The 24321-nt window shown below is 38.3% G+C and overlaps 1 protein-coding gene across 1 annotated transcript in view; it reads left to right on the plus strand.

The window, feature by feature from the left end:
- LOC135496670 (NADH dehydrogenase [ubiquinone] 1 beta subcomplex subunit 5, mitochondrial-like) overlaps positions 1-4411 on the plus strand; it is a 39557-nt gene extending 35146 nt beyond the window's left edge. Inside the window, exon 6 of the mRNA XM_064786114.1 lies at positions 2709-4411. Within this exon, the coding sequence (XP_064642184.1) occupies positions 2709-2859 (151 nt within the window). The 3' untranslated portion in view covers positions 2860-4411. The remainder of the gene's footprint in view (positions 1-2708) is intronic.
- The last annotated feature ends 19910 nt before the right edge of the window (positions 4412-24321 follow it).

The following is a 24321-nucleotide window of genomic DNA, read 5'->3' on the forward strand; positions in this document are numbered from 1 at the left end:
TCCGGCTTATTAACTGGAAATTGATGGTAAGTACTCACTCTAATATAAATGAACTGTACATTATGATTGTATGTGAAACGTTCTTCCTTGGCAGCATGTCATTGAGCAGGTGTGATAATGCATATTGGCCTAGGCTAGGATATGCGTCGCAGTCGGTACACACTGCTCCCATCAATTATGCCTGCCGTGAGATCAGAGGGTAGGATACTGCTATTTAGTAAGATAGTGCCCTTAGTATGGGGTGCAGCGCCTGTAGGTTTGGGGAATAATGTAGTAAGAATTGGAAGAAGAATTCATTCAGTTAAATTTCCTTCCTCAATTTTGATTGGTGCTCTCGGCACTAGCTTCTGTTTGTAAACATCTCCTAAACACCTCTGGGGGTGTTTGTTAACGCAAGGGGGACATATTTCAGCCCTGTAGACAGGTGAAATGATTTGTTGTGGGGGTGAATTATCCTGAGTCCCTTCTTCACTTGCACTCTCTAACTCCAAATTTTCTCCTTGTGCCTTTCCACCTCATTGTGATGTTCATTTCAGTTCACTTCCTCATTGTCGGAATTGTAGAATTAAAAAAAGGCTTTGATAGTTCCAGAATACCCACTCGCTGAGTAATTGGAGCTTTTTACAAATGCCAACATTGATTAATTGATTGATTGATGGATTCCTTCTGTTCATCAGTTAGGACTAGGGTAACAATACTCTCCCCCTCTGCCATTGCTATTCACAGTGATACTACTATACATACTGAGATTTGGTACAGGCCTGCAAATATTCCCTCCGCCATAGCTAGAGTCCCCTGATGGGGGACGAAGTACCTCGATCCATTTGTCAAGAATTGCACCTTTGTAATCATATTCCTTTTTCACACAGCAGGTTTTCCAACTTGCCTGCTTGGTGCCTTGGCATCATACAAATAATCCACAGAGGTGTAGTCTCAGCCAAGACCACTTTCATTCCAATCTAGAAGAGTCAAATTGGTCCTTAGCAGGTTTTTTTCTTTCACCAAATGCTATCTTTTTATTATGGAATTGTAACAATTCATTGTTGAATGATATAATGCGTGTCCATTGCACCTGCATAATTCTGTGGCCTCCTAAACAAGTCCAATTTCTGCAGGAATTGTGATAAAAGCCTTTTGCTTTAGGGTCTGCTATCTGAACTTTGCTTGGTTGGTAATGTTCATCCTTGCACCTGGACTCCTGGCTGCACCCTGTATGGTTACCATTATAGTTTTGACAAATTGATTGTTGGGTCTGTGACTACATGAATATATGAGCAGTTTTTGCAGTGAAATGTCTCATCTTACAAAAAAGGAGGATTTGTAAGCACTCTCTTTGCATAAATCTACAAAATACATTGTATAGTGTAAAACAAGCTTCATTCTAAACAATGCATTCTGTGTCGCCCCAGGTAGAGATTAATTGCTAGTTTATATACTATGCTTTATATGTATATCATTGTTTAGTGTAGCTAGGACTACTCTGACTGGAAGCATGGTTGATTTTTGAAAACAGTGACTTCGATGAACAGAAATTTTACAAAGATTATAAAAGTTGTTTTGTTCTTAGGACGCTTTATGTTTGGGCCAATTTTGTTAGAACTAAAATAACTTTACAATCTTTGTAAAAATGTTGTTCAGTGGAGGGTGAATGCTGTTGCTTTGCAGGCATTTATAGGAGTTATGGAGGGTATGTATCTTATTCTGTTTTGACAATGTGCCTCAGTGGTAGTTCGTGAGTGGTTTGATAGAAGCTATTCATTTGTGACCTTTGCAAACAAAATAAGCAAGAAACACCACCAATCTCCCCCACATTTTTAAAATAATAAACCTTCCAACAACAAATGAAACTTCATCTCATTTCAGTTCTCCTGCCAAGAAGTAGACTTCAACTACAAACAACTCCTTCGAACACCAACACCCTTGCTCGGTGGACTTGTGGATCTCATCTTCATAAATTCCCACGTTCATCAGGAAGTACATGCGACACTCGGACCACCATCTTGCCTTCCATGTGTGGTGATAATGGATCATTTTCATGTTGCATGCTTGGAGCTAATCATAAGTTGACGAATACGACATTTCATTTGCAAGTTACATAAAACAAAGTTTGATCCTCATGCTGCCTAAAACTGGATAGTAATAATGATATCAATATGAATATTGTAAATAACAGTTATAAATGAGTTGTATGGTCTGTAAATATTTGAGTGAGCATTTCTGATGAGATAGTAATAAAGAGTATAAGGATATAAGGATCCGTTTTTCTAGTCTTGATTCCAATAGTTGATTCGAGTGATTAGCCCCTCATTCTCATGGTCACTACTTATGTAACATCCTCTATTGTAAGTATTCAACCAAAATGACACCAACCTCTACCTATGTCACAAAACCACTTTTAAAAAGCCATGACGGGGACCACACAACTGTGGTTGCCTTGTTAGATCATTTACTCATATAGAGTGTTATTAGGTTAATTTGGTGACCAGTGTGTGCTTGTAATTGTGTATTTGTCTGTCAATGTACAATAAGTAATAAATTACTAAAATCACGCCATATCAAATTATGTGCTCGTTCGGTGGGATAAGCCACGCTTCATGTTAATCTTGTTTTTATGCTTGAATGTAAAGGAGTACGGATTTTGGTTGTCAATGGGAAATACCCATCTGAACTCAATTTATTGCTTATTTTATGTACTTTAATTGTTACAGATTATTGGAGAGAAAAGTCAAGAATTTAATGTCAGAACGAGGCGACTACAAAGGCTGGTATTATATTCCTGTATCGGACCGTCGAGTTTGGGTGGACAAGGCCAACACGGAGGACATGCGTGAGAATGAAGCCATCGGTCCAGTTGATTGATGCTAATTCTGTGCCCAGTTTTAAGACACTGAGCTGTGTGAAAATTATTATCTGTCAAGAAAGAGGGACTTCAGGCATGTTTGTAATGGAGATGTAGCCTGATCTACTATATTCTGCAAGACAGCCCAATAGGAGGTGGACCAAATCTAAACAGCTGTCATTTATGACTACATTTTGGGAGCAAAGGTTAAATGCTCTATCTTATCTTGATGAATTAGGTGATAGCATCACATAATTATAAAATTCCCACAGAAATAGTTGCTTGTTAACCGGATGTCCAACTTGAATCACAAAAGCAGTTATTTTAGTTCATCAATTCAAAATAAATCAAAGGCCTACGTTGAATGGGGTTATTGAGGTGACCTTATTGAGTGAGCTAATTAGTATTCACACTTTGGTTCACACCTTATTAGCCAAAGATTATAGTGGGACAGTGTCAAAAATCACCGCAAATAGGAATTATTTAGGGTTGATTTTCAAGCAGAAAAAAGGCTGTTATTTCAGAACCAGTGTAAGTTATCAACATGAAAACACACCAAACAGTTTCATTTTCTGCAAGGCCATAAATTACCAGTTGCTTTGCCATGTTCATGGTAAGTTTTGGAGCACAGAGCAACAGGCGCATATTGCTGCCGCTTTGTGGTATACTTGTTTGATTTGGACCACGGCCTACACATGGATTGTGCATCCCCCGAGTCTTAAACGCACGAAATGGTTTAACCAGTTCACTGTCACACCCGTAGATATACGGGGACATTTCTTGGACCATAAACGGTCACGCCGGCAAATGTGCGGGGAAATTATATCCCCATTCATACGCTTTAGGTGAGGTTTTAATGGCTTTAAACAGCATGTACGTGGTACCCAGGTGAAGTTAATACCCATGCCTATACATTTACATTGCCTTTGTTCCAGTGTGGAGCTCTAGTGAGTCCTGATTTTAGCTTGATCTTTGCCCAGCGCAGAGCCAGCCCTCTTCGGTCAATTCAAACAATTTTTAACAAGAATACCGGAGAGCACAGTTCAAATTAATACTTGGAATGGAATTTACAGGGTCTTGGATTTGCTAGATCAAAAGGATTTTTTTCGTTGGAACCTTTGGTGTACTTTTTGAAACTTTTTTCAGGGATGAGGGGGTAAGGGTATCAGGGGTATAATTTTGGTCATAATATTTTCATTTTTCAATATATAGTTAAAAATGAGGTGTTTTTAGACAAAAGAAGCATATGTTTATCCATTGAATATCACTTTATCAGGTATGGGTGAAGGAATTGGGCAAATTTTGAGTTTGAATTTGATTTGGAAAAACCCGACTCAGGGTGGTCAGTAAGGAAAGAAATACTCAACAGTGAACTGGTTACTTGGCCATTGATATGAAGCATGGTCATCGTGGGTAAGTTATGTAATAGAATTTATTAGACTTTGAAAAAGAACAAATGTATAATTAAATAACTTTGCCTGCCAATACGTATTGGTTTATCCCTGTTTCTTGACGCCAACCTATTTTCAAAAGCTTGTAGAAAAAAAGTTCAATAAAGATAATGCTTTCAAACTTGTCTTAGCTTGTATGAAAAGCCCGAACAAGAGCGCCTAGGAAGTAAGTTAAAGAAACTAAAATCAAATTTGTAAGGCACCATTTCCACTTTTGTACAAATGTTCAACAGCAAACCCCCACTTGTCAGCCCATTATGTAAAGTGTCTCCTGAATGGGTAAGTTTTGAGGGGCCTTTCAGAAATTGCAGGGGATGTCCATGTGGCGTATACTTTGGTCTACACTAGGTCAGAGTGCCAGAGCTGCGACCCCGAATGCCATAGCACTAAAGCTCATGCTCTTGAACCTACACTGGTGCTCAAAAATATTAGGACAAAGGCCAATTTTAGGTTTAACATAACTTTTCACCTGCTTAGAATTAATTGAATGGGCTCAAATAGGGCTCATATGTAAGGTATCTGCCCATTCCGCCTTAACCTTATTCGCCTTATCCAATTTTGCCTTCTCCCATTTAGCCTTCTCCTAACTTGCCTTTTCTCAATTCGCCTTCTACGATTTCGTCATCGTCTTATCTCGCCTTTGTTCCAATTGGACTTCTTCCTAACTCGCCTTCCTCTCATCTTGCCTCATCCTAGTTTGCCTTTTCTTATTTCGCCTTTGTCCTATTCTGCCTTGGTTCCATCCTGCCTTATCTCATCTTGCCTTTTCTTGATTGACCTTTATGTCAATTCGCCTTCTTCCCATTTTGCCTTCTCCCGTTTCACCATATCTCGCCTCGCCTTTTATCAATCCAAAAGTTGGTTTTGGAGATACATGTAAGCTTACATGTAGATGGTTCAGAAGTTATGAAGATTTGAAAATATTGGTAAATAAGCAACAGCCTTGGGTAGGGTACCAAAACATAATTCGTGGAAACACTCTTATATGAAAGATTGGCCCCACAAACATGGGTAAAACATGGGTAAAAGAGACAAAAGTCTTCTGTAATATGGTATGTAATGTAATATGACTATAATGGCTGAGAAGTTATCTACACTTGTAATTTTGGCAATGTCCACCGGGTTTTGGTTGCGGGTACCCCCGAATGGACCCTACAAGCCCTTCAACACTGTTGAAGACACTTTCACATGAAAGATTGACTCAACAAACATGGGTAAAGACACCAGGTTTGTTGCAAAGTAGGAAGAAGGTGAAATGGGAAGAAGGCGAAATAATACAAAGGCGGGGCGGGTAAAGGCGAGATAGGATGAAGGCGAATTAGGACAAAGGTAAATTAGGACAAGGTGAAATAGGAGAAGGCAGATTAAGACAATGGCAAACTGAGACGAAGGCAAGAATGGATAAGGCAACTTGTGATAAGGCAAGATAAAACAGAGGCAAAATAGCATAAGGCGAAAAATGAAAAGGCGAAAAAAGACAAAGGCGAGATAGAATAAGGCGGATTGGGAAGAGGCAAAATTGGAAAAGGCGAAATAGGAGAAGGCGAAATGTATATTTTTTAAAGGCAAAATGGGAAAAGGCGAAAAAAGACAAGGCGAAATGGGCATGAACCATATGTAAGGGGAAGGGTCCCTCTTTCCCCCTGATATAATTTCAAAGAATTACATAATCAGTAATTAGTTCCAGATCTATAATAATGAGGAAAGGTAGAATTTGAACCTTTGCACCAATTCGTTTTTAGCTCACCTCTTAGCAGAGGTGAGCTTATCCCATACCGTGGCGTCCGTCGTCCGTCGTCGTCGTCGTCCGTCGTCCGTTAGCAGGGCACGTTTCGTAACTGTTAGAGCTATTGAGTTGAAACTTGGTACACATGTACCCTTATGTAATGACACCTTGGAGACCAAGTTTCGGTCCGATTCGTTTCATGGTTTGGCCACCAGGGGGCCAAACGTTAAAAGTGAAAATATGCAATATCTCCCTTAATAGTAGTCGGGAAATTTTGAAAAAAATATGGTAGGTACTTCTAGCAAAGGTGCATCATATATCCTCCGGGTTTTTGATTTGACCTCCTTTTCAAGGTCACAGAGGTCAAATGGTGTAAATTGGCCGTTAGGATGTAACGATGGCACGTTTCTAAACTGCAATGACTATTGATACCAAATTTGATACACATTTACCCCTTAGTCAGGTGATCTCAGGGACCGAAGTTTGGTCCAATATGATTCACCACTTGACCACCAGGGGGCAAAATCCAAAAACCTTAAAAATGTGATTATTCCTTAACTTCTTGCCCGATTGCCACCAATTTGATATCATGGGTACATCTAACCACCATACAGTATATGTCACACAGGTTTTTAATTTGACCTTCTTGTCAAGGTCACAGAGGTCAAATGGCGTAAATTCGCCGTCGGGCCGTAACTATGGCACGTTCTTAACTGCAATGACTATTGATCACAAATTAAGTACACATGTACCCCTTGGTCAGGTGATCTCAGGTACCGAAGTTTGGTGCGATCTGATTTGCCGTTTGGCCTCCAGGGAGGGGGCCAAATCCTAAATTCTTCAAAATGCCATTATTCCTAATAATGACTTACCCGATTGGCACCAATTTTATATCATAGGTACATCTAATTCTAACAACCATTCAATGTGTCACCCGGGTCTTCTTTGATTTGACCTACTTTTCAAGGTCACAGAGGTCGAATGTACTGTAAATTGGCCATTTTGGGGAAATTGTAATTGCTTGGACCTACATCAAACCTAACACTACATGACACAATACCATGCTCTTTATCCATCTTTTTTCTCCACATGAGGTGAGCACAATGGCCCTGGCCATTTCATTATATAAATGGCTTAAAAAAATAATACTATGATCAATTTTTCTAGACAATACACAATGGTATAATGTCATCCCAATGGTTCCCTAGTATTACATAACATGAGAAATCAATTTCTGGACCATTAGGCAATGACAAATGACGGGTGTATAAAGTCTACTGATTTGGAGAACCAGGGCACATTTGCAGGTGAAACTGACAGCAAAATGCGTAGGAAGAGAGAGACCAGTGTCGAAATCAGGGCAGCAGTCTGTGCCTATCATGATGTTGGACTTTCAGTACGCTCAATCGCTAAAAAAGTGAATGTATCCAAATCAACTGTTCATTACATCCTGAAAAGGAAGAAGGAAACTGGAAATAACCAGTCCAGAAAAGGTAAGGGGAGGCCCAGAAAGACGAGCAAGGCTACAGACAGGTACATGAGAAACGTCGCTCTGAGAGACAGGCGCCTAACTGCAGTCGATATCGCCCAAGAGGTGAATGAGTTGGAACAGCAACACCGCTCCATCTCGCGTCAAACGGTCAGTCGACGTCTGCTGGACCTTGGTTTACGAGGTTGTGTTGCTGTGAGAAAACCACTCCTGAGACCCCAAAACAAGGTGAAACGACTCGAATGGGCTAAAAAACACAAGTTTTGGACTGTTGATGATTGGAAAAAAGTTCTTTGGACTGACGAGAGTAAATTTGAGATGTTATGGTCTGGGGATGCTTTGCTGGGAATCAAGTTGGGGATCTGGTCAAGATAGAAGGCATTCTCAAGAAGGAAGGATATCTTGAGATCTTGCAGAAGCACGCCGTGCCATCTGCCGAGAGGCTGTTCAGTGGATCTTGGGTGTTCCAAGAAGACAATGATCCTAAGCATTCGTCAAAGCTGTGCCGAGGATACCTGAACCAACAGGCAGAATCAAGACAAATGGAAGTCATGTCGTGGCCACCGCAATCCCCTGACCTGTCGCCCATTGAACTTCTGTGGGATGAATTGGACAGACAACTTCGAAAAATTAAGCCAACTAGCTAGAAGCACCTGTGGGACTGTTTGCAGCAAGGATGGAGTAAAATTACCCCCGTCTTCATGGAGAAACTAATCAACAGAATGCCAGGAATCTGCAGGGCAGTCATCAAGGCCAAAGGTGGTTACTTCGACGAAAAAACAGTCTGAATTGGATGGATCTCAATTATCATTGCCGGAGATGTAACGGACTTAATGACATGAAGTCATAATTTGACATGTGCAATCATAAGAAGATGACATGTTTTAGCTCCAAGAAAGTGTAGCACAGGTTTTGTATTTGTTTTAACTGTTATTTTGTGCTTTTCCAAAATGGATTGTTGTTAATTTTATGTAAAATAAACACCCATCTTATTATGATACAATTGGTGACATATCTTATGTAACACATTTGTATCATCAGCCATGAGTTATGGAAAGCTTTATTCTCAAGAGAAATAAAGTAAAAACACAGAAAAAACAAGAATATTTGGAAGAAAAACGAGTATTTTACTGTAAATGCCCAAGTTGGACAAGGGCAAAAAATGCCTTACTGTCCTTAATGTAGTTACACAACTGCCACTGGTTATGTAATTCTTTGAAATTGTATCAAGGGGAAAGAGGGACCCTTCCTCTAACATATGAGACCAAGTTGAGCCCATTCCGTTAATTCTAAGCAGGTGAAAAGTTATGTCAAACCTAAAATTGGCCTTTGTCCTAATATTTTTGAGCACCAGTGTGGGTGTGGAGAGAAGGATCTTTTCAGTCGACCTTAATTAGATCACGTGTTTGGCTGTATGTCAGTATCAGTTCCGTTAGGTATGCTGGGCCCTGTCCATGCAGGCACTTGAACACTATTGTTAGAATCAGATGTCAGCTCCCTCTATACCAACATCCCTTACTTAGAGGGTAAGCAGGCACCTAAGGAACCACCGCCTAGGCACATCCAACCCGGCCCAGTAATGAGTCGCGCATCAATCTGGTTCTCATCAAAAACAACTTCATCTTCACTGCATCAATTACATTCACGTCTCCGGGAGAGCAATGGGAACCAAAGTAGCAGCGTCATATGCTAACCTCTTTACGGCCGACTTACCCCACTCAACCCGTCTTCTGGGGACGGTTTATAGACGACATCTTCGGCATCTGGACCCACTCCAGGGCAGAACTTGACATATTTATAACACACCTAAATACGTTATCCAACAATCAAATTCACAGCCGAAATCTCAGACAAACAGGTGAACTTTTAAGACACAACTGCCATCTTAGGGGACAAGCAGTCTCTATACACAGACCTATATTCTAAACCCACAGATGCACACAATGATCTTCTCTACTTGTCGACACATCCAAGACAATGTCTCGATGGTATTCCATACGGTCATTCCTCAGAGTACGCCGCGTCTGCATTCGCTTGATAGATATAAAAAAAACATGCCACCAATCTCGCACATCACTTTGTGAGAAGGGGTTACCCCAAACTACTCGTCGAAAAGTCACTCATCAGAGCCTACCGACAGGATAGCACCACTCTCATCACACCCTCCCCACGACCAACCTAGGATGCAGAGCAGGAAAATGAACCGTCACCGTTCTACTTCATTACTAAAAACATTATTACAGGGAACTGGGGCACACTCTCCCACTCCAAGGCCAGCCAGGACCTCGACCAAACTAGAATCATCTTCGGTCACCGTAAACCACCCAATCTCCGTGACCTCCGCGTCTGGGCGGCCATCACACCAACCCCCACTAAGATTAAGATACACAAATCACACTCTCCATGCAAAACAGGAAAGTGTCGCTATTGTCCTAGAATCAGCCGCTCAGGACATATTGTCAGCACTGTAACAAAAAGAAGCTACCAGGCAAAAACCAATGTTAACTGCAAAAGTAATGCTCTGTCGGGGGAGTCCATACATCCTTTGGCTCACAAACAACTTCAGTTCTACTATATAATCCGTGTATTAAACTTCATCAAGGAACAATATATTTGCAATCAACGCTGATACATTCACGGAGCACGAGAGGTCATAACACTTCAGAATTTACTTTTACACTAAACTACTTCTCACTAAGATTTCATCATTTATGCTAAGCGTGGGTGTGAGTAGGAGGGGCTCGGAGAGACCAGGCACTGTTAGGACCACCAAGAGTTTACAATCGTACAAATATTTCTTAAGATAAAGCAGGTTACTTATTTCTGAGAACGGAAGTCGTCCGCCCACGCAAGATGCGGCAATGGGTCAGTCAAAGTCATTCTTTTTGATCTGCCGCCAAGCCTAGCAACACAATAACCTTGGAATAAGCATGTCTTTCATTACTATGACAATATACAGATTTCCTCTCCACCCACGCACAATAAACTTGCGCCAGCAAGGTCATTAAGATCTGAATCCAAGAACACGTTGATTCTGCCAAGGACAAGAACTATAATTGGTGAACGATCATTTAGAACCAGTGGTCCTGTATTATGGAATGCGCTTCCTGACCACCTTGAAGCCATCGGAGAGATTGGGCCCTTCCAGCGAGCCCTCAAAACTCATCTATTTCAGATCGTTTACGATGTGTGACATTCCTAAAATCTTATCGTGCAATTCAAATGTTTTAATCCATATTAGTATTATCGAATTTTCTGGACTTTTATAATGTTTTTTAGAACTTTTTCTTCTTGGTCGTTTTTATCTACTGTACAGTGCTCTGGAGCATGCATGGCATGTACAGAGCACTTCAATATATGGTATTTTATTATTATATAAACTTCAGATCCTGGACCCTTCCTTAAATTTACTGTCCGATATAATTAGGCTCACTTTACTCGAGCGTATTCAATCGTTCTCACGGATCCCCGGAAGTGAAGACTTTCCTGTTCATTTATAAAACATAAACTTTATATACCAATATTAATCAATCTAAATTCAAACTAAATCTAAAAACAATAACATAATCATCATGAAGTCCATTTCGGCAGCCACAAGTAACAATCTCATTTATTGCATCACCTGCAAAAACATGTAAACTACAATATGTTGGTCAAACCCTCAGAACCATAATTGAACGGTTCCAGGGTCACTACTACAGCATCACAACCACATTGGGCAATGTATACACCAGCATCAGTCGCCATTTCAAACAACTTGACTACCACGGCCTTGACGACATTGAAATTCATGTACTTGATTTCATCCACCGTCACCCTAAGTCCGTGTCAGGCCTCCAGTTAAGAAACACCATTGAAATTAACTGGATCCACGGACTTCGCTCAGCAGCTAGTAATATATATATGAGGTGATAGGAATGTAGGTATTTCTAAGCTATTTTGACAAAATCCCTTACAGGCCTTTTTGCCTCAAATTAGCTTAGAAACCCCTAAGAACCAGCCGCCTCATATATATATGAGGTGATAGGAATGTAGGTATTTCTAAGCTATTTTGACAAAATCCCTTACAGGCCTTTTTGCCTCAAATTAGCTTAGAAACCCCTAAGAGCCAGCCGCCTCATATATATATTACTTAGGGAATACTACAGCTCAATTGGTTAATTCCTTAAAATAAATGGCCTTTTTACTGTCTTCATTATCCAAAACTGAAGGAAAAATTCAAGTAAATTAAATGTATTATCCAATAGCAAATCAACATAAAAGTAAATTCACCTATGACTTCTTTAATTTAGAAGTAACTGTTAACAGTAACAATTTCTTCAGACTACAAGAAACTAAGATAACACCTGGGTTTTTGAGCCTGAAAAATAAGAAAGATTGTCTGCGACTGGAAAAGAATCCATTATCGTTTTACCAGAACCAATTTAACATGGCTGTTTGGTTTGCTACTACCGGTTATGGTATTTCAATAGATGATCACTTGAATCACAGTGACCCATTGATAAGGTCAATTTACAGATTTCATGTTTACTATCAAATATTGAAGATCATGAAGAATCTAGAGATACCAATTCCAGGTGAAAGTGATTTCAATGAGACAAACAATAACATTAACCGTAGGAAACTAGGAGGGTTATTGAGTGAATTTGGTTTAAAAGACGAATATGATTTCTCAGTGTTTGAAAGTAATGAGGGGTGGACTTCCTGGAGTGTACCGGATTACAACCCGAACATAACTGATCCCGGATATTACATCAATGATTCTAAAATCAATTTCTTCCTCATGCAAGTTCATGAAAATAGAATGCCACCAATGTTTAAATCTGATTGGGATGCTGGAATGGCTTATTTCAAATATCCAGATACCTTCATTAAGTATCATGTGAAACAACACAAGAATGTATTTGATGTAATTACACAAAATGAATGTCAAACCTATCAACAATTCATGATATTTAAATCAAATGGTTTCTCTAATCCTGGAATAGAGAGGTTGAATGACACAATAAGAACATATGTTTACTGTATTCTGGGTGCTCAGGCGTTGACCAGAACACCAATAATTGGAGTACCGGGTACAGAATTGGATGCTCAGAAGGAATTTAACAAACTATTAAAGGACTCGATTAATCAACATCCTGATATTCCCACTTCAATTCAAAGATACCAAAAAGCAGTGAGTGACACTCATACAAGACTAGATTATGTAATAGCACCAGGATTGTATGTCATAGGGTCAAATATGGTACTCGTTATTGGTAAGCTGGATAACTACAATAATAACATTTTAATAGCACCAAAAAATGCTAAACCTGGTAAGAATGACATTAACCACAAAAAGACCTTACCACCACCACTGATGGAAGGAAATAGTTCTAAGAAAATAAGAGTTAAGAGTAGTGTTGATACTGTCAAGACGGACTTCGTCCTGAGAGCAGAGCTCGAGACCAGTCATACACCAAAGAGTAATGTTGATGCACCAAAAACAACTGAAACATCAAAGAATACTCCTACTACTAAACGGGACACCAAAGTTGAGAGGGAGGATGATACTCATGAAACAATTAAATTCATGCTTTACTCAGTTGTTGGTACATTGATTGTTTTATGGTTAGATAAATAAGTAATTATGGCTGAAGGAGGTGAAGATTATGAAATGGATGATTACGATCATAATTACATTCATAATGTGGATGATCCTAATACAGGCGAAACCAATAGAAATTTTCAAGATGACGGCACAATATACAACACAGGTAATACAAATCTTACTACTGAAACTTCATTCACTACAACTCCAGATAGAGCAAGAGGTATTGCCCCTGAATTGATGGAAAAGGAGTTTAATTACGCTGAAGTAGAGGGTAAACTTGATACAGCATTGGAAAGAGCAAAATTGAAAAAAGAAAACAGATTCAACTATTTCTCTAAAGGACGGAATAAAGTTACTTTTTAAGACGTATGGTGTAACCATTAGCGCCATAATAACAGCTGTTGTAATGACATTTACAACTCTAGGTCTCAGTATCAGTAGTGCTTTAAGTGGTGCCACTAAATCTGTAAAACCAACTCCAGGACCAGACCCAACTCCAGGACCTACACCAGAACCTGGGCCAGGACCAAAACCATCAATACCAAATAAAGTAAAAGAAGGTCTCAAGAAGTTTGCTGAATGGCTAAAAGAACTGGCCAAGAAATCAGCTGCGGCTTTTCCGGGAATAATAGGGTCTATCGTATCATTTCTCCTGAAAACAATTGGTGCAGTTGTTGGTTTTCTAGCTGAACATCTGATCATAGCAGTTATTGCTATTGTGAGCTCCATAATCTATGGTTTAATTGGGGGTGTTAAAGCCTTAAAATCACGTAAAGCCTTAAAATCACGTAAAAGGTCTTAGGTGACCTTCTATCAAAAAACAATGTTTAAAAAAATAATTATCATGTAAATATGAATAAATACATCTCATTAAAAGATTATTATTCTAGTGAGTGGAACAATGAGAATCTTAAAGGATACATTCGTCCTAGGGTCATGGATAGAAAATTTAGTGAAGAAAATGTAAGCAAGAATTATGACCGTGGGAAATTTGATAAGCCTACTCGAGCTATGCTCTCAAGACGAAGTCTGACTGAGACACACAAAGTAGTCCTGCCAAGAATGAAAGAATATGACGTCAGTACCAACACTAATGCCCAATTCTGCCGTAATTGCAAACGTTGGACACTTTTTGAGTATCAAAAGAATTTAAATTTAGCCAGGAATGCCGCTAAAACTGTGAAGTATCAATTCTGCATTGTTTGTAATGCAACCAGTTATGATGATGATTTTAAGACTCTTGAGATCAATATTGACAACAAGATTCGTTATTTTGACATTATTCTTAGAAAGCTTGGATAGAGACGTTTGTCTGAATCGGTTCTCAAATATTTAAAGGACTTTGTGGAAGTGTATTTACAGTGCTACTTTTCAAGTCCCAGAAAATGTCTTAGTAAGCAGAGATATGAAAGTACAGTCCACTTAGCTTTAAAAATGGGTATTAACACTCTCCCCTCTAAGTTACGGGAAAAGGGGTTACATGGCGAGGCCATACTTGTTGAATTTCACTGTGGGGAATATGACTGGTTTCTTGCCATTGAATTTATCAACAGGGCTATTGGTAAACCCCAATTAACAGATGAGAATATCACTGACCTTAGACTAGTGTACTATGCTTTCCTTAGATTTCTGCATTACTGTGGTGTGAAGGTCACAATTAACTACAAGGTATTTTTACACCAAGCCTTTAAAACGATGAAAATTGATTATGTAATATTTAGTCCTTTTTTAACCAACAAGGAGCGAGGTAATGATTTGGAGAGATTATGGTATGATTTCACTCAAAGTATTTTCTTCCAGAATTACAAGGTTGAGAAGGAATATGACCAGGAAATTGACAAGCAGTTTGACGTTTTATTGAGTGCTAGTGCAGGTCGAGACATTAACTGCATCAGTAGTATTAAGTTAGCACCAGCCTGACTTTGTCATGAGAGCTTCGCTCGAGCCGGACTTTGTCCTGAGAGCATAGCTCGAGCTAGTGTTAAGTGCAATAAACTTGTGAAAACAGCATTTTGCACTTAACACTCATGTTTCTATTATTTTAAATGAACAGTCAGCAAATGAATAGTCAGACATCATCTGTAATTGAACAACAAATGAAACATATTGGTGTTATAAATCAAAACCCAGTAGGACTTTGTCCTGAGAGCATAGCTCGAGTCGGGGCTTCTAACCAACAGAACACTGGTAGTTACCAACAGAACAGTACTAACTTTCAACAGAACTGCACTACAAATCAACAAGTTTCAAACAAGCAGTTGAATAGTTCAAATTTAGTTACTCCTAGTCAAGGAATAGTCAATTCTAGTTGCCAACTAGGATCAACTAGCAATCAACAAGGTTCAAGTAGCAATCAACAAAATTTGAACTATTTGACTGATAGTAGCCTTAAAGCCAAACAAGACTTAGAAATTTTAGTTGCAACTGGGAAAAGCAAGTATTTACTTAATAAACAACTAACTTTAAATGACTTAGATAATATGACAGAAAAGGAACTCTTAAAACACCACAGAATCTACCAGACAAAGATGGCTGCCAGACTTAATGATTCTTTGGGTAAGACAGTACTTAAAGCTTACACTAAATTATCAAGGTGGTTATTACCAATAGATGACGAGGATAATCTTTACCATGACCTCAGAAATGATTACATCGTTACCAATGAACTTGACAAATGGCTTGGATGGGTTAGTATCAAAATGGGTGCACTAACTGCACTTGCTTCAACAACACTTATTACTTTAGGCCATTGTCATGAGGAATCATCAATGAATACACCAAATATGACTGTCTCTGAATGTGACAAACCAATAGATGAAAGTCTAGATATCACAGATAGTGATGATAAAGAAGACTAAATTAACCTGGTTATGAGATCATAGTTCGAATTTATTCGGCCAAGATAAATGGAACTTGAAACTGTAACTGATACTACTAAAGTTTCAGTGTCTAAGAAACCTCGATCAGAGAAACAATTAGCATGGTCTAGAGAACTGGGTAGAAGATCTCAGGAATTTAAGAGGATAAAAAAGGATAAGACGACATTTAAAGTACAGTACTCCTCCCCAAACAACAGAGTTGTGGAAAAGGAGGAAGAAGAAGTAGAGGAAGAAGAACCACAATCTCAAAATACTGATGTATCACTGCGTGAATCTACCAGTAATACCTATGTCTATGTAGGTTTAGGTGCAATTATTTTAGCAGCATTTATCATGTTTAAGAAACTTCCTAAAAAAGTAAGTAAAGAGCAGCGATCAGGCTTGAATGAAGCAGTCATGAAGGGATCACTCAGGAAGGGGTCAATTAGCCCTCTTGTTAAACCTGTAGTTAAAGAGAAGAAATGTACTATTCCTTTAATGGAATGATCTCATCAGGTGGTCCGAGGTGCTTGTCTTCACCACAAGAGTTTAACTCTATTCTTAACTCTAAAGAAACCTCTGTTCCTCTGAAATTAACTAGCTTACCATTCTCATCAGTGATTTCGAATTTTATGTGATTAGTACACTTATTTATCGTTTTCTTACAATTCGGTTCGTATCGCTGCATTTTTATTTGGTCACCATTTTCTACAGGTATGATGCAGAAAATGTTAGATGGTTTATTGTTGTAGAGGGTCTTAGCTTTGTCAACCAAATTAGCTTGCAGGAATAGATTTTTCCTGTAAAAGTTGAGTGGTCTTATGGAGTAGTATTTTCCTTTCTTGGTGAATTCAGTTTGTTTAAAGCCGAACCATTCATTTACCACAAAGGCAATGTGTGTGGAGAATGTTTTGCCAGCTGGTGTATCATTTACAATAGCATAAAATCTGTTATTAAAGTAAAAGTATTTGTCCTCTGTAAGTTCAAGGGTTATGTAATTATTGTTATCACAGTAAAATTTCACATAGTTTATTCTATTTTCTTTTATGTATGTTTGCCATTCCTCACAAAACTCACTTAAACTAAAATGTCGAGAGTATGGCAATGTAGATTGTCTGTTTTTTATTATTGTTCTAATAGAGGGGTTAACTAAAAAATTCTTACAAAATTCATCTGGCGTCGCTTGGGTGTATGGTTAATGTCTTCAAGGCACTGTTCTATTATGGTTGCATTCAGTTTTTTATTAAGTTTAAACTCTTCGTAAAGAAACATGAATACTTGGGCACTCGCTGGCAGGTTATCGCTTGACCACCATGAATTGTAAAAGGTTATCGATTTCAAAGTAATGGATTTTATGTCTAATTGGTCTGTTAAGTAGTACTCAAATTTGGCTTCATTACAATCTTGTTCACTGATTATGAAGTCCATTTCTATTTAATTCAAGAGATTCATTGAATTTAATAAATTTTAGTCTAATAAATAAAATGACTGATAAGAATCAGAAAATACTTTGCACTACATGTGACAAGTACATATCATACAATAATATGGCCATTCACAGGAGAACCAAAGGTCACCTGACCAAATTAAATCCGGATTATGTCCCTATTGCTCAACCCCGAGCCCAATCACTGATCACTAAAAGTATGGATAAGAAACTTGCATTTGAGGAAAATGAGCTAGATGGCATAAAGAAAGTGAGTGGAGTAGAAATAGTAAAACAATTTGGCAAGCCTGTAGTCACCATTAGTTTGAAGATTGACAGAGAAGCTAAACAAGTGTATGAATACAGAGAGAAATTAGAGGAGGTATTATTTCAACTCAATGATTACCATCACAAAATAAGCATATCAGTATTTGCTCAGTTTGATCGACCTTTGGTCGCAGAGCAGAGCATTGATCATCAAGGTGAAAGTGTAACCCGGACTACGTCCAGAGAGCATAGCTCGACACACCCCATACAGTCTCCAATGGAAAGCATAATTTCAAGGAACTAGGCAATTTATGCCATAACCAACCAGTTAAACTACATTAAGACACAGATTGAGGAAAGTTACTTTCAAGGGTCTGGACTTACACTGAACAAAATAGAGTCTTGTAACATGACCATCTGTTCTTACAAGAGGTGTAAAGGTGGTCATTACACTAAATTACCATTTAAAACAAAAGCTGTAATCAATGTGGAGTCGAATGACAATAAATGTTTTCTCTGGTCTTTATTGGCCGCTAAATATCTAAAAGAAAATCCTGAGACGGACTTCGTCCTGAGAGCAGAGCTCGAGAGTACATTCAATATCACTACTGATATGCTAGAAATGACTTCGTCACGAGAACAGAGTTCGAAAACTACTGATATCAAAATCGAGCTCTGCTCTCAGTACGGAGTACAAATAGACTCATTTCCTGTATGTATTCAAAAGGATATCCCTAATATAGAGAGTGATAATAATCTCAAAATTAATGTGTTCAAGTTAGAGAACGAATGGGCTAAAAGCATTTATGCCGCAAAACTAGAACCTCTCTACCTGTCCAAGAATTATGACGATGATGATGTCATTGATCTGCTCTATTTCAAGGACCATTTCATGTACATAAGAGACATCAATCTTTTCTTCAGGTCACTCGCTCATAGAGTGTATCTTTGCAGGAGATGCATGAATTACTTTTACAGGAAGTCTACACTAGACAATCATAAAAAGAAATGTGGAGAACACGATTACTGTAAGATTAGTCTGCCTCCACCTAACAGTAAATGGTCACAGCTTAAATTTGAAAAACACTCATTTAAAATAGAGTTCCCTTTGTAATCTATGCTGATTTCGAAGCGATAAGCACAACAGTCAATGATAACACAACTCAGAGCAGAGCTCGAGCCGGACTTCGTCCTCAGACAGATACCACTGTTACCACTAAAAAACTATTCAAACAACATGCATCAGCTGTTGGTGTTTATGTTCACTCAGACTACCCACAACTTTACAGTAGCCAGTATGTGTCTCACAGGGGTGCTGATGTTGTAGATGTGTTCTGTAACTGGTTAATCAGGCTGGAAGAACAATTCTCTAATTTATTGAACTGTAACTTTCCTCTAACAATGACAGATGAAGATTTGGTGAGTTACTCACAAGAAACACAATGTTATTACTGTAATCAACCTTTAGGATATGACAAGGTCAAGGATCACGATCACTACAGTGGTAGATATCGAGGTGCTGCTCACAGCTCATGCAATTTGAATGAAAATAAAGCCATGTTCGTTCCAGTATTTTTTCACAATCTTAGTAATTATGATTCACACCTGTTTATTAAAGACTTAATGACTAAACTACCGAAGTACAAGAAACTGAAATTACTTGCCAAAACAGCAGAGGAATACATCTCATTTCAGTTCGGTTGTTTCAGGTTTTTGGACTCGTACAGATTCATGCAGTCCAGTTTAGACAACATAACCAAATCAATGCTGGATGATGACTTTAAAATTACGAGACAGAAGTTCCCAAATACCATTGATTTTAAACTATTGAGGAAGAAGGGTTCAGTACCTTACTCTCTTTACACATCACATGAAAGCTACAAAGTCACTTACCTAGAAAAGTCTATGTTTTTTGACGAATTGAAAAATGAAATGGCACCTGATTCTGCCTATGATGAGGCTAAGGTAATATGGGATCATTTCAAGATCAGGAATCACGGTGAGTTCATTGACCTCTACCTCAAAACTGATGTGATCCTTTTAGCTGATTTATTTGAGAAATTCAGGGATGTCAATTTGAACTACCTTCAGATAGATCCATGTCACTGTTACTCGGCACCAGGCCTAACCTGGCAAGCTGGTTTGAAGTACACAGGAATAAACCTAGAACTACTGACTGATACCAACATCTTACTTACTTTTGAGAAAGCAATACGAGGTGGAATTTCGGGTGTTATGGGAACAAGACATGTCAAGGCAGATGAACACCACAAACTACTCTACGTAGACGCAAATAATCTTTACGGCTGGTCCATGATGGAACCTCAACCCTATGGTAGTTTTGAAATGATAGATATTGATCCACTTAACATGAATGTTATTAGTAAAGAGCAGATTATGGCAATTCCAAGTGATAGTGAAGTAGGCTACTTCTTAGAGGTGGATTTGGAGTATCCAGGAAATATTAAATTTAAGTCAAGGAACTTTCCATTCTGTCCCGAATCTCTCTTTATTGAAGATGATGAATTAAGTCCTTACCAGAGAGAGTTACTGGGCGATGATAAAAGATCAAATGTAGAAAAACTAATACTAACACAAAAGGATAAAACTAATAACATAGTGCATTACAGAATGCTACAATTTTACCTCAAGCACGGAATGGTACTTAAGAGGGTTCATTCGGTGATATGTTTTAAACAATCAAAGTGGTTAGCACCATACATTGATTTTAATACTAAAAGACGTATGGATTCTAAGACTGATTTTGAGAAAGACTATTTCAAGCTCATGAATAATGCTTTCTACGGAAAGACTTGTGAGAATGTAAGGAACAGGGTGGAAATAGAATTGGTAACGGACGGGGAGAGAGCCAGGAGTGTAATGGCCAATCCCAGGTTTTCATCGATATGCGTATTTGACGAACAGAATGCTGCTATTAGCATGAGGAAAACATCAATGAAATTCAACAAACCAATCTACATAGGAGCTTCAGTACTTGAATTGTCTAAATTATTAATGTATGAATTCTATTATGAAGTTCTTCAACCGTACTTTGGTGAGAAAAATATTGAACTACTGTATCTAGATACAGATTCCTTTGTACTTAACATTAATACTGATGACTTAACTAAAGACTTAAAGGAGTTGAAACACTATTTTGACTTCAGTAATTATCCAAAAGATCATCCACTCTATGACACCAGTAAGAAGAAGGTGCCAGGTTATTTCAAGGATGAGTTAGGAGGAGTCGAGATGACTGAATTCATTGCCCTTAGAAGTAAGATGTACGCTTACAGGACAAAAGATTACGATTCTAAGAAATTAAAGGGTATTGCCAAGAATGTAGTAAAGAGAGATATCTCATTTGATGACTATGTTGTTTGTCTTGAAAAGAGTATGTCATTTTACCACAAGATGAGACACTTAAGATCAGATAAACACCAAATCTATTTGGAAAAAGTTGACAAAAAAAGCCTCAGTCCTTTTGATGATAAGAGGTTCATACTTGAAGATGGAATAAGAACGTTACCATTTGGAATGTTTTATGAAGGCTACATAGATTACAGCGATTCAAACTTCGCTTGAGTCGGACTTTGTCCTGAGAGCATAGCTCGAGTGCAAAATCTTTATTAAACTAATGAATATGGTGGCGCTGATGGTAGTGGCACTGGCGGAAATTCACCCCTAACACCGAAGTCATGGTGATAGTGATAGTGATACACCACATTAGGATTATGACTATTTAGTCCGACTTCGTCTTGAGAGCATAGCTCGAGTCGAACTTTGTTCTCGGGACTTTGTCCTAGTCGGACTTTGTCCTGAGAGCATAGCTCGAGTCCTGTTTGATTTACTGAACTTTTAGTTTTTCTAGCATCTCTGTCTGAGCTATCTTTTTTCCTTCTTCTAAAAAGGTCTTCTTTAAAGACTTTACATCAACAGCTGAACTTGCCTCCCTTTGTTTTTTCCTAATGGCATTTTTCATCGAAATGTATTTCTCCTTCTCCTTGAGAATCAAAGTAAACTCATCTGTAGATATGTGAGAATCGGTTAAGGCTTTACTAACCAAATCATTGATTGTGTTCAGTTTTGAAATTGCCAACATTCTGATATTCTCATGCTTTTCAATTTTCCTTAGAATATTCTTTTTCTCCCAGCCTATGGCCGATGAAATAATGGTACTACCTATTGTTACGCCACCCAGAGCTAAACCTATCGGAGCCGTGATGACACCAGCTAGAGCGGAAACACCAACAGATCCGGCTGCTACGCTAGTTAAATTAAGGAAGTGGCTAATGCCAGTAATTACGCTAAATGCTTTTTTGTACTTTGAAAATATCTTTCTTCTAAATTCAATCTCGCTTTCTAAGAAACTCTTAACATCACATATTTGTTGTAGTCTGAAAGCCTGAGGGTTACTTTCTGTATGCTTTTCAGACCTTTCATAGTTTAATTGACTTTCAGAGTTTAAATTACTTAAATCTGGATAAACCTTGTTGTCTCCATCCATTTAATTAGTGGGAATAACTAGAATCAGTTGTTCTGACATTTCTAGTGTTTAGTGTTGATCGTGCAGACACTACAGGTTTTTTAAGTACATTAAATTTTAAAGGTTTTTCGACCATAACAGGTTTTTCGACCATAGCAGGCCCAAGAGGTTTTAAAGGTTTTTCGGGCTCAGGCTCCAACTTTGACTCTACTTCTGCCTCTAATTCTCTATGAAAACGTTCTAATCTTTCTTTCCAATTACGTGGTCGTTTTGTGTAACCCCAAGTTCTGTTCATTTATTCAGAAGAAATAAAATTAGTATTATTTATTCAGATGAAGATTAAGATGAAAATTAATTAAGTAGAAGGATATCGTTAAATTCTGGGTTATCCCAAAAATACTTGTTTGTTATCCTTCTCCACTCGTTTATCACGTTTTGGTCTCGATAGTCAAACCAGTTTTCATTACGCTTATTGACCATAAAGTTAAATGAGCGGCACAATTGATCCTTAAATAGTGTGTAGTCTACTGTAGCACTCTTCTGCCTGTTTTGTGTTTTAGACATTGGTCGAATGTTAAACCAAGCAAAGCACAGTTCAGGTTTATCTTTGAATTCCTTGATTGGTAAGACATGATCCAACTCTTCTTCTACTATTCGAACTCTGTTCTCGGGACTTTGTCCTATTGGAGATAGACTCCTCTGGTACTCTAACCACTGTGAGAAGAAACTGTCTGTACATCCTAGATTGAATGATGAATTACCAGTCAGACTTCGTCTTGAGAGCATAGCTCGAGTCGGACTTCGTCCTGAGAGCAGAGCTCGATTTTGATATCAGTAGTTTTCGAACTCTGTTCTCGTGACGAAGTCATTTCTAGCATATCAGTAGTGATATTGAATGTACTCTCGAGCTCTGCTCTCAGGACGAAGTCCGTCTCAGGATTTTCTTTTAGATATTTAGCGGCCAATAAAGACCAGAGAAAACATTTATTGTCATTCGACTCCACATTGATTACAGCTTTTGTTTTAAATGGTAATTTAGTGTAATAACCACCTTTACACCTCTTGTAAGAACAGATGGTCATGTTACAAGACTCTATTTTGTTCAGTGTAAGTCCAGACCCTTGAAAGTAACTTTCCTCAATCTGTGTCTTAATGTAGTTTAACTGGTTGGTCATGGCATAAATTGCCTGGTTCCTTGAAATTATGCTTTCCATTGGAGACTGTATGGGGTGTGTCGAGCTATGCTCTCTGGACGTAGTTCGGGTTACACTTTCACCTTGATGATCAATGCTCTGCTCTGCGACCAAAGGTCGATCAAACTGAGCAAATACTGATATGCTTATTTTGTGATGGTAATCATTGAGTTGAAATAATACCTCCTCTAATTTCTCTCTGTATTCATACACTTGTTTAGCTTCTCTGTCAATCTTCAAACTAATGGTGACTACAGGCTTGCCAAATTGTTTTACTATTTCTACTCCACTCACTTTCTTTATGCCATCTAGCTCATTTTCCTCAAATGCAAGTTTCTTATCCATACTTTTAGTGATCAATGATTGGGCTCGGGGTTGAGCAATAGGGACATAATCCGGATTTAATTTGGTCAGGTGACCTTTGGTTCTCCTGTGAATGGCCATATTATTGTATGCTATGTACTTGTCACATGTAGTGCAAAGTATTTTCTGATTCTTATCAGTCATTTTATTTATTAGACTAAAATTTATTAAATTCAATGAATCTCTTGAATTAAATAGAAATGGACTTCATAATCAGTGAACAAGAATGTAAGCCAAATTTGAGTACTACTTAACAGACCAATTAGACATAAAATCCATTACTTTGAAATCGATAACCTTTTACAATTCATGGTGGTCAAGCGATAACCTGCCAGCGAGTGCCCAAGTATTCATGTTTCTTTACGAAGAGTTTAAACTTAATAAAAAACTGAATGCAACCATAATAGAACAGTGCCTTGAAGACATTAACCATACACCCGATGCGACGCCAGATGAATTTTGTAAGAATTTTTTAGTTAACCCCTCTATTAGAACAATAATAAAAAACAGACAATCTACATTGCCATACTCTCGACATTTTAGTTTAAGTGAGTTTTGTGAGGAATGGCAAACATACATAAAAGAAAATAGAATAAACTATGTGAAATTTTACTGTGATAACAATAATTA

The sequence above is a fragment of the Lineus longissimus genome, chromosome 12 (genome assembly GCF_910592395.1).
Source record: "Lineus longissimus chromosome 12, tnLinLong1.2, whole genome shotgun sequence".
Taxonomy (NCBI): domain Eukaryota; kingdom Metazoa; phylum Nemertea; class Pilidiophora; order Heteronemertea; family Lineidae; genus Lineus; species Lineus longissimus.